Raw genomic sequence first — 12,576 nt, forward strand, 5'->3', positions numbered from 1 at the left:
GTGTTCCTGTCTCTCCACATCCTTGCCAGCATTTGTTGTTTTGGGATTTCTTGATACACCAATCTCACTGGGGTTATGATATCTCATTGTGGTTTTGATTTGCATTTCTCTAATGATTAGTGATGTTGAGCATTTTTTAATATGTTTGCTGGCCATTTTTCTGTCTTTAGAAAAGTTTCTGTTCATTTCTGTTGCCCATTTCTTGATGGGGTTGTTTGATTTTTTTCTTGTTAATTCTTTTGAGCTCTAGATGGATTCTTGTTATCAGACCTTTATTGAAAGTGTAGAGAGCAGAGCAAATATTTTCTCCCATTCTGTAGGTTGTCTAATTGCTCTAATGATAGTTTCCTTGGCTGTGCAGAAGCTTTTTAATTTGATCAGGTCCCATGTGTTTATTTTTGTTGCTGCGGTGATTGCTTTGGGGGTCTTCTTCAAGAATTCTTTGCCTAGGCCAATGTCTGAGAGGGTTTTCCCAAACTCTTCTTCTAGAATTCTTAAGGTTTCATGCCTTAGGTTTAAATCTGTTATCTGTCTTGAGTGGATTTTTGTGAGAGGTGAGAGGTAGGGATCCTGATTCATTCTTCTACATGTAGCTATACAGTTTTCCCAGCACCATTTATTGAAGAGAGATTCTTTTCCCCATTGTATATTTTTGTCTGCTTTATCAAAGATTAGTTTACCATATGCAGATGGTTTCAACTCTGGAATCTCAGTCTTATTCCAAATATCAATGCTTCTGTTCTTGTGCCAGTACATGCTGATTTAATTATTATTCCTTTATAGTACAGCTTGAAGTCAGGAAGACTAATGCCTCCCAGTTTGTTCTTTTTACTTAAGATTGCTTTGGCTATATGAGTTTTTTTCTGGTTCCATATACAAAGTGAAGAATTATATTTTCTAGATCTGTAAAGAATGATGATGGTACTTTGATGGGGATTGCATTAATTCTGTAGATGACTTTAGGTAATATTGACATTTTAATGATATTGATTCTACCAATCCATGAACAAGGTGAATTTTTCCATTTGTTTGCATCTTCTATAATTTCTTTTTTTAGTGTTTTGTAGTTCTCCTTGAATAAGTCTTTCGTATCTTTCATTAAGTATATTCATAGATATTTAATTTCTTTGGGGCTATACCAAAAGGTATTGCATTCTTTATTTGAGTTTTGCCTTGACGGTTCTTGGCATATATGAATGCCTCTGATTTATATATATTGATTTTGTAACCTGAGACTTTACTGAATTCATTTATCAAGTCTAGGAGTCTCTTGGATGAATCCATGGAGTTTTCTAGGTATAATATCATATCATTGGCAAACAGCAAGAGTTTGATCTCATCTGCACCCACTTGGATGCCCTTAATATCCCTCTATTGTCTGATTGCTATAGCTAGGACTTTGAGTACTATGTTGAATAGAAAGGCATCTGTTTTAGAAAGAAGTAAACTATTTACAGATGACTTGACCTAGTATTAGAAATCATAAGGGATAAATATTAGAAAACCCTAAGTAATCTATACACACATGGGAAACTATTAGAACTAATAAATAAGTTTAGCAAGATTGTAGGATACAATGCAAGATCAATGCAGAAAATCAAATCTATAACTAGCAACGAACAATCCAAAAATGAAATTAAGGAAACAAATACATTTATAATCAATAAAAAAGAATATAATACTTAGAAATAAGTTAACAGAAGTATAAGACTTATATACCAAAAACTGCTAATTATCAATTAAATAAATTAAACCCAAAATTAATGGAAAGATATCTAATGTTTGTGAACTGTAAGAGTTAATACTGTTAAGATGTTAGTACTCCCCAGATTGATGGTTCAATGCAGTCTCTATAAAATTCTCAGTTGGCTTTTAGTAGAAATTAACAGGCTGATCCTAAAATTCATAGGGATTATAAGGGACCTTTAATAGCCACAGTAATCATGAAAAACAAGGGTAAAGTTGGAGGAATCATTCTTCCCAATTGTAAAGCTTACTACAAAGCTATAGTAATCAAGATAATATGGTACTGGCATAATGATATACATAGAGATCCATGGACTAGAATTGAGGATCCAAAAAAAATTTGTTACAATTATGTTTAGTTGATTTTTGAAAAGGGTGTCGATTCATGAGGAAAGAATAGTATTTTTCAACAAATAGTGCTGAGAGGACTGGATATCCACAGACCAAAGAATGAATTGGTCCCCTACTTAAAAGTTAAATGGTTTGTAGATCCAAATATAATACCTAAAAGTACAAAACTCTTAGCCAATTATTTCCTAGGTGCAATACCAAAAGCACAAGTGACAAAAGAGAAAATAGATACATTTGATTTCACCAAAATTAAAAACTTTTATACTTCAAAGGATGCTATAAAGAAGGAGAAAATACAACCCACAAAATTCTAGAAAATTTTTGCAAATCAGATGTCTGTTAAAGGACTTATATCCAGAACATATAAAGTCCTCTCACATCTCAATAATAAAGAGAGAAATTATTTTAAAAATGTGCTAAATGTTTGAATAGACATTTCTACAACAACAATATACAAATGGCCAGTAAGCATGTATAAAGATGTTTAAAATCATTAGAGATATGCAAATCAAAGCCACAATAAGGTAACTCTTCATAGTCACTAGCATGGCTATAATAAAAAAAAAAGAACAGTAATAAGTTTGGGTGAAGATATGGAGAAATTAGAACATTCACACATTGATGGTGGGAATGTAAAATGGGGCATTCTGTTTGGAAAAATGTTTGGCAGTTTTTCAAAAAATTAAACATAGAATGCCCATATAACTAAGCAATTCCATTCCTACATGTATATCTGAGAAAATGAAGACATACACTCCTGCAAGAACTCGTATGTGGATATCCTTAGCAACATTATTTACAATAACTGAAAAGTAGAAACAACTCAAATGTTCCTTAACTGATGAATGAATAAATAAAATGTGGCTTATCCCTATTATATATAAATAATATTATTTGGCAATAAAAATAAAGTACTGAAACATAATATGACATGGATGAACCTTGAAAATATTATGTTTCATGAAAAAAGCCAGTCATGAAAGGCCACATATTTATGATTCTGTTTATATAAAGTATCCAAAATAGGCAAATACATAGAAACAAAAATGAAAATGGTGGTTGCTTAGGACTTTGGCGTGGTGGTGGGAGAATGGGGAATGTTAGCCAATGGGGATGGCAAATCTGTTAGTAGGGAAAATGTTCTAAATTTAGATTGTGGTTATGGTTGTACAACCATATGAATATACTAAAAATATTGAACTGTACACTTTAATTGGGTGAATTGTATGTTATGTCAATTTTATCTCAGTAATGTTTTTAAAAATATAAAGTTGCCATAATTAAGAATTTGGTACTGACAAAATAATGGAGAAATCAATGAAACAGAAAAGGGAGAGTTCAAAAATAGCTATCAATATGTATGGGAATTTAGTATATGATAAAGTTGGTATGTCAAATCAATGTTTAGTGATAAATTATCACAAATAGTTCTCAGATAATTGGCTATACAGAAGGAGAAATAATATAACTATGTCCCTGCCATATTGCTTATATTAAACAAATTTTAGACCAATAAAAGAGCCATAAAGAGGAAAATGAAAAAACACTGGAAGAAAAATGAAAAATGGAATTGTTTTATAATCTTGTAGTAAGGAAAGTATGATGTTACATAAAACTCAAAGTATGAAAGCAAACTATAGATAAATTTCATGACTTGAAAAATATAATTTTGTTTTAAGAATATGTAATAGTTAGATGGGAAATGGAAATTAGCAAAAGTGCTTTGCAACATGTAAGACAAAGGGATTGTTTCCATAATGTAAAAAGGACTGTTACAAATCACTCAGGAAAAGGCAAACAATGTAATATAAAAATGGGCATGTGAAATGAATAGGCAGTTTACAGAAAAGAAATAAAGGTGGCTAGTAAACATACAAAAAGATGCTTAATCTTAATTAAAATGAAAGAAATGCACACTGAAAGAGTTGCTAATGCCTACCGTTGGAAAGGCATTTGAAATAGGCACTCATACTGTTCATGGTCATATACATTGTTTAGAGAGTAATTTGTTAATTGATAACAGTTGTGCATACCCTTTTACTCATCAAATCTATTTTTAGAAATTTATTGAGTAGGTTTACTTGAATGTTATATAAACATATAAAAATATACATACAAGGATGTATATTGTAGTATTGTCACTAATAGCCAAAGAACTGCATGTAACCTAAAACGATTAACAATAGGGGACTGATTAAATTAATTTATGGTACATCTAAACAATGGAGCTAAAAAAGTTTGTGATTTGGAAAGATGTTGGAGAAATACTATGAATGCAAATGTTATATAATAGTATGTATACTGTGATCCTATTTGTATTAAAAATTATATATAAAGTTTCTATAATTATAAAACAAACTGTGAATAAAACTTGCTTATGCAGATTGAAATACTTTCTCTCTTTGGATTTTTTTTTTTTTTTACCATAAGCATAATATATAAACTCAAAGAATTTAATAGAATATTTAATTATTTAATAATTATAAGTAACTTTATAAATATATATTTATATACATGGACTTTATAAATACTATATTTAGATAAACTTTAATTGATTGCTATTGGTAATAATATATTTCATTTTGATTCTTTTACTTATTTTAATAAATAAAACTTGGTGTTTCTTTTTTTTATTTCAAAATATTAAGGGGATAAAAATGTTTTTGTTACATGGATAACTTTTATAATGCTTAAGTTGGGGCTTTTAGTGTACCTATCACCTGAATAGTGTTCATTGTACCTGATAGGTAGGTTTTACCACTCCCCTTCACTCCTCCCCATTTTTTGATTTCCTATAACCTTTACATCTTTTTGTGCCCATGTGTGCCCTTTGATTAGCTTCCAGTTATTAGAGAGTACATGTTGTGTTTGTTTTTCCATTCCTGAGTTACTTCACTTAGGATAATGGTCTCCAGTTCTATCTAAGTTGCTGCGAAAGACAATATTTCCTTCCTTCTTATTGCTGAGTAGTATTCTATGGTATATATATACCACATTTTCTTATTCCATTCATGAAATGATGGGCCCTTAGGTTGATTTCACATCTTTGCAATTGTAAATTGTGCTGCAATAAACATTCTAGTGCAGGTATCTTTTTCATAAAATGACTTCTTTTCCTTTGTGTAGATACCCGGTAGTGGGATTGCTGGGTTGAATGTTAGTCTACATTTATTTCTTTGAGGAATCTCCATACTGTTTTCCATAGAGGTTGTACTAATTTGCAGTCCCACTACAGTGTATAATTGTTCCTTTCTCTCTGCATCCATGCCAGCATCAGTTCTTTTTGACTTTTTTTCTTGTGGTCCAAAATTTTTTAATGTTAATATATCTATGAAAGTATAATAGAAGTCACCAGAAGATGATTTGCTACCAAAACATTTTATTTACTTAAAATAATAAAGATATGAAAATTCAGGACTTAGACTTATTTCTGTTGTTCTGAACTATCACATTTTAGTCAAATGTTGATTTTTTTCCCCTTTAACAAGAGATAAACTTTAGCCAGTACAGCAACATATTAATATAATTATATATATAGGTGTGTGTATGTATCCTTTCCAAGTGGTTCTAAAAGCCCCTTTAAAAGTGATTGTTGAAATTTGTTTTTGTCTTTTTTTTTTTTTTTTTTTTGAAACAGAGTCTCACTTTGTTGCCCAGGCTAGAGTGAGTGCTGTGGCGTCAGCCTGGCTCACAGCAACCTCGATCTCCGGGGCTCAGCGATCCTCCTGCCTCAGCCTCCCAAGTAGCTGGGACTACAGGCATGCACCACCATGGCCGGCTAATTTTTTGTATATATATTTTTAGTTGGTCAATTAATTTATTTCTATTTTTGGTAGAGACGGGGTCTCGCTCAGGCTGGTTTCGAACTCCTGACCTTGAGCAATCTGCCCGCCTGGGCCTCCCAAAGTGCTAGGATTACAGGCGTGAGCCACCACGTCCGGCTGTTTTTGTCTTTTTAATAATGGCTGTTCTGAAAAAGGTAAGGTGATATTTCACTGTGGTTTCAATTTGTATTTCCCTGATAAGGTATTTCTTTTTCTGTGGATGTTAACCTTACGTTGGTCTGTGAGTCTATGCTTTGTTAATTTCCAGAAGTTTTCATCTGGGCTTCTTGGTTTAATTGATCTTTAGAGTATTTCATAACACATTAATAAACTGCATGTATATTTGTCATGGAAAAGTGGGGTTTTGTTGACTTGTTTATTTACTCTTTTAAGAAATATAATTGTTGATTAGGTAATAGGTGTATATGATACAAAATTTAAAAAATACAAAAAGAATATACATTGAAAAATGGAATCTCTGTGTTAGCCACCCAGGTTCTCTTCTCAGAGGCAATGATAGTTACTACATTTTTGTGATTCTTTGTAGAGATTCTCTCTGCATTTATGAATAGGTACATACATATTTCACACATATGGCAGCATATTATACATATTGTTCCCCTCCCTTTGTATTTAACTAAACAAGATAACTTAGAGATCTTTCCATATTAGTACATGACAAAGAGCTTCCTCCTTTATTTAAAATCTGTGTGGATGAATCCTAATAGATTTAAGCCTTCTGTTGATAAACATGTATTATAATTTGTTTAACTAACTCTTATTTTAGATACTAGGTATTATCTAGTGTTGGGGATACACTGGAGAGGACAAAAAAAAAGACATTTCAGACTTGCTGGGGGGAGAGGGGGATTATTTGAAATCTTAAAATTTATAACCCCATAATATGCTGAAATAAAAAAAAACCCAGACATTTCCTTCCTTCATGCAACTTAAATCTATGAGATAAATATATTAATAAAAGACCTCAAATAAAAGTAGAATCATTATTGTTATAACTGCAGAGAAGAAAGTGATAGAAGGAATTGATATAGTCAGGTGAAGGAAGTGATAATTGAGCTGATATCTAAACAAAGAATTAGCAATTTACATATTTTTAAGGATATAATTTTGTCCTATAATATCTATTTTTCCATTTCTTCTGCATCTATAAGCATTCTTTCCTTAGTAACTCTATCTCATCAGCTTTTAAACACTTTTTAGTTTCTCATATATAAAAAACCAAAACTCTTCTCTGACCCTACTCTTCTTTCCAACTATTTCCCTTTATCTCCCTAGGAGTTGTCTAAACTTCCTTTTTCCATTTACCCATTTCTCTCTCAAGAAAAGAAATCAGGCTTACTCCTTCTTTAACCTGTTCCAGTCTGTGTTATAACTATACTACAGAGAAATAGATCTCACCAAAGTCACCAATGACCTTCATGCCCTGTGGACACTTTTTAGTCTCCATTTTGCTTGAATGTTCTGTGCATTGGACATAATTGACAACTCTCTTCTGGAAATGTTCTCTTGGTTTTTGTGACTTTATACCCTTCTGTTTTTATTATTTTGTGAGTTTCCTTTTTTTTTTTCTGGCTTCTTTTCTAACTATTAAATGCTGGAGTTCCTTAAGGCTTTGTCCTAGGCTCTTTCCACTTCCCACAGACACTATAAGGCAAGCTTCAGACAATATCTATAGGTGATTCCCAAACCTATATCTGACCTTACTTCTGAGCTTTGCACCAATTATGTCCAACTGCTTCCCATATTTTTTCTACTTTTATTTGTTATTTGTTCATTCAAATATATTTATTTAGAGCTTGTTATTTGCCATACATTGCGTTGGTGCTGGGAGTGTCTTATGTGTTGCCAATGTAATACGATCAAAACAGAATTCATTATTCATACCCACTGCCAAAAACAAGCAAGCAAGTAAATAAACAAACAAAACCAGAAAGACCTTCTCTACCTCCATTGTTCCCATTAAATTATTGAAATCAACCCAGTTCTTCTAGCTTGAAACCTTGGGATCAGCCTTAACTCCTTGCTTTATCTGAGTACTTTCCCTATCCTCATCCAGTCTTATCCAGTCTAATCAATGTAACCTTCTCTAATGCAGTTTTATTAAGGCCTGGCCATTCTACCGTCTAAATATCTTTCCAGTGCATCTATTCCCTACTCCTACCCCCTTTTTTGCTGCTAATACCTTAGACCAGGCCATTATTACTTGGCTACTGCAGTAGCTCCTCATTGGTCTTAACTGTATTCACTTTTGACCGCCGTCTGGCAACTTGCCACATGATTGCAAGCATGATTTTTTAAAGTGTCCCTTAATTCTTCAGTCTCAGTTTTTTTTTTTTTTTAATCTGTAAAATAGAGGTGATAATAGCTGCCTTTCCATCATAAAGTTATTATGAGGATGAAACGAATTACTATATATACAATAGTTAGAATAGTGCCAGGCACTAAATCCTCAGTAAATTGTTAATGAGATTGTTACATTAAGCCAAGTAAAAGGTCTGATTAAGACAGAAAGAGAGGTTAATAATAGATTTGAATGGAGTAATAATTATCTTGTTTTTACTTAATTGTGCTATATATGTTCACACTAAATATCTGTAGCTCTTGTAATATGTGACCTTATTATGTGTGATTTTTTTTTTCTTAATTAAAAGGCTAAGAAGCACCAGGCCTTCCTAGTAGAGACATGTGAAAATAACGTGAAAGAATTGGAATCGATCTTGGACAGCTTTACTGTGTCAGGCCAGTGGACATCAGGTTAGTTGAAGGTATAAAATGACAGATGCATCTGTCAATGTTCCAAAGTCACTACATTTTGGGAATTCTGCAGATGCCTCTTACAGTCCCTCATCTCAACATGTTTTGATTTGATGACATGATAAGAGCAGTTCTCACAGCAGTCAGTTGGCCTAGCTGGCTGAGAAAGGGTGACGGAATGTGGACCTGCTGTTGTCCTCCCAGAACTTGATTTACAAGTGTTGGGGTCTGTATGATTGGACAGACAAGGGCTCACTTGCTGTGTTCTGAATCCAACTGAGAAAAAAGTCCTTACAGTATACCTGCAAGGGGAACAGATGTTTCGATCAAACTGAGCCAAATTCTGAGGCAACCTTCAGCAACTTAAAGGTCATGCATTTAAAAGGTTATGTAGAACACAGACTGTAAGGTAGTACATATTCTATACTTTCTAAGCTGGTTTTCTCCCTAATTTCCTATATATATATATGTACTCTACAGATAAGAATACTTAGGTGAAATATTTTGGTTCTAGTATTAGTCCACTTAATATGATAAAGAGCTATAAAAATCATGTTAGGTGAACATATTTTGGGAACAAGCGAAAGCATTAGTTGGCTGAGGATTCTGTTCATTATTTCCACTTTCTTAATTTTTGTGTTTATGCCATTGTATGTGCTATAGCAGCTTTGACATAAATACTTTTTTTCTACCTTGATTTTCTTTTGCCATACAGTCAGCCTTGAAGTATTTAGTTGCCTTCTGATGCAATTATATTGTTTAAAAGACACATAAAGTTGAATTCCTTATACTTTAAATTTAATCTGAAGGACTCTGTTTTTAAAAAAATTTTTAAAAGGAATTAAACACTAATATGGCAAATGATTTCTTCAGAAAACTCTTAAGTTCAGGAAAGTTCATTGTCCTTGAAAAAGAGGAAGGATCTTCTGATCAAGGCTCATATTTTTATCTTATGGGGCCTGTAGATTTCTTAGTTGGTATATTATTATAAACTTAGTGTGAATTGCTATCATCTCTTTTTTTTTAGTCTGTATGTTTTTAGTTGTAATTTTATGAAATTAATTTATTACTTTCTTCATTTTTATTGAAACTTTCCTCAAAAGTGTTGGTGTTTCTTAGTTTGTTACCGTGGGCAAATCACAATGTATAATAAAAATGACATAAAAATAGGTATAGGTAACGAGTTTTCAATTACATTTAATGTAGCTTTGGAGGATAAAATAAAAATTGTTAAATATTGTCATAGCATATCATTTGCTTCAATATTACCTTAAATATTTCTTCAGAATTGATTTTAAAAAGCTAAGAATAATGAGGTCGTGTCACCTTTGAGTTTTAAAATGAAATAGTTGATAAAAAAGCAACTCATAAGTTATTACTAAGCCTATAGAAAAAGAATTGTCTTCTATGAAACTTTTTATTCTTATCTTTTAGTAACTATCCTTTTTTAACTTCCTAATTTCCTATATACATGCACACTCTATACAAAGAATGTGTTCCTATGAAAGGACTATACACTGAATTAGTCCTTTTGGATTGTTATAGAGTGGTCTTTGTTTCCATATTGTGTTGGTTATTCACTCTTTTACACCCTGGTCTTCCCACCAGTCCATTCTCCATTGCTCTCTGTTTTGCCTTGTGCATTGGGAGGCTGACTTCTTTGGATCTGGGCTCCTTTGCCTTCCAGCTTCTGGTTGGGTTTGGACAGTATAGGTGCACCGGCAGGAGATTAAGAAGGTGAGAGAAAAAAGCATTAGGGTATTTATTTCCTTTGCTTCCTCTGCTCCTGTACATTCCTGCTAATGGCTTCATTTTTCAACAGCTACTGTCAGGTAGGTCCTCTTTCATAGCTATGGCTCTTATTGGACTATGGTGACAACATTCCTTTCACTCCAACTTTTATCCCAAGGCATGATACTGGTTTTCTACTCATTCTTGGTGCCTCATCATACCTTATTAAGTCTGTTAACTTGTCCACATTTCTGTAGTTTTTTTGCTAAATTCTCTTCTGATAAACTTTTGTTTCCTACTGGTACCCTTATTGATTTACATACCTGATTGGGATGTGGTTTCATTCTTACTGTTGGCTTCCATGAAAAAGCACTGTATCATTGTAATGGGCCCCCTTTTTGCTCAGCTCAGGTTGGGATTTTTAACATAATCAAGAAGAAAATAATAAACTGTAGTGCCAAATTATTTATGAAAGAACTTGAACAATTAAGATTGCATATTGTGTAAGGCCTGGCTTCAGTTATACAAAGATGACCAGATATTTGTTCTTCCCAAATGAAGTAATTCATAAACTTATCCTAGGTGTCTATGTATGTGAGAGAGATATATACATGTCTGTATCTCAAGGTATACACAGATATACCTTGGAGATATTGCAGGTTCAGTTCCTAACTACTTCAATAAGGTATCTTAATAAAGTGAGTTGCATGAAATTTTTGGCTTCTTAGTGCATATGAAATTTATGTTTACACTATATATTAAGTCCATTAAGTGTGCAATAGAATTATGTCTCACGAACAATGTAATACTGTAATTATATTGCTAAAAATGCTAATGATCATCTGAGCCTTCAGTGAGTCATAATCATTTTGCTGGTGGAGGGTCTTGCCTTGATATTGATGGCTGCTGATTGATAAGGGTGGTGGTTGCTGAAGGTGAGGTGGCTTTGGCAATTTCTGTTTTTTTTTTTTTTTCGACTTTTAAAATTGATATATAGTAATTGCAAATATTTATGGGGTACATGTGATATCTTGACACATGCATTTAATGTATAATGATCAAATCAGGGTACGTAGAATATCCATCACCTCAAGCATTTATCATTTCTTTTTTTTTTTTTTAGGGTGGGTTTAAAAAACTTTATTCCAAACAATTACCCAAAAGTATGTTAACTCTGAAACATTAACAGATTTCACTTAACTCAGTCACAAAACTCAAAATATTAAACAAAAATAGCTTTATGTGCTTAACCACTTTTACAAATGAAATTTTAAGAGGAAACATGTACACACTCCCATATAATTTGGGAAACATTAGGCAACAAATGTTTATTAAGTAAAAAGCACTAAAAACTAAAAATTCTCAAATTTCGAGAGAATGCCTATTCAAGTCTTTGATATGCATTTATTTGCACATGAGAAAACAAATATTTTAAAAGAAACTAGATTTGAGTGCTTACTCTTTCTTCCCACATAATCTTCTGTCTACCCTTCATTTTATGACTGCTTACCCCTCACTCTACCATACTTCTTAGTTCAACATGATTGGCTTCACTGAAGTAATCCCTCTAGATCCCATTTCATATATCCCATCTACTACCATCATTCCCTTACATGTTTGCACAGCCTTACACCAAGTATCACCATTGTAATTGAGCTGGGGAACTTCAAGTATCCAAAGGCAACTATATATACACAATTGTGTTTTATTGCACAGTTCATAATATGTAGCAGGTGATTACAGAGCCAACCATATTAAGATGTGTATCAATCAACTATTTAGACAAAAATATCAACTTCATCTCTAAGCACAAATGAAACAAAGAAGACACAAATATGCCACCATATAAAGGTTGTGTTTATTCTGTGGTGCAGTCCTGAGGGCTCATACCACTCTAAGTGTGTTAAATACAGAATCTATAATATTTCTGGTGGCATTAGACAAAAAGTATGACACATAAGTGTCTTGCACTCATGAGCTGTTTGTGCCACATATGTAACAGAAAAGCCACTTTTAAAGCTTTTCAGATAGTTATTCAATCATGTTTGCCTTTTCAAAATTATTACCATAGTAGTTCACACTGAAGGTAAAAACAATAGAATTTCTTAATAACATATTTTGACTTAAAGTTCAAAATTGTTGGTTACAA

General features: G+C 32.6%; 1 protein-coding gene across 4 annotated transcripts in view; it reads left to right on the plus strand.

The window, feature by feature from the left end:
* The window catches only part of CCDC171 (coiled-coil domain containing 171), a 319,711-nt gene that overhangs the window by 85,624 nt on the left and 221,511 nt on the right, over nucleotides 1-12,576 (plus strand). For all 4 annotated transcript variants that reach the window (XM_076008755.1, XM_076008757.1, XM_020289349.2 and 1 more), the window contains one exon: nucleotides 8,594-8,696. In XM_076008755.1, the coding sequence (XP_075864870.1) occupies nucleotides 8,594-8,696 (103 nt within the window). The remainder of the gene's footprint in view (nucleotides 1-8,593; nucleotides 8,697-12,576) is intronic.

Source organism: Microcebus murinus, chromosome 12 (genome assembly GCF_040939455.1).
Source record: "Microcebus murinus isolate Inina chromosome 12, M.murinus_Inina_mat1.0, whole genome shotgun sequence".
NCBI lineage: Eukaryota > Metazoa > Chordata > Mammalia > Primates > Cheirogaleidae > Microcebus > Microcebus murinus.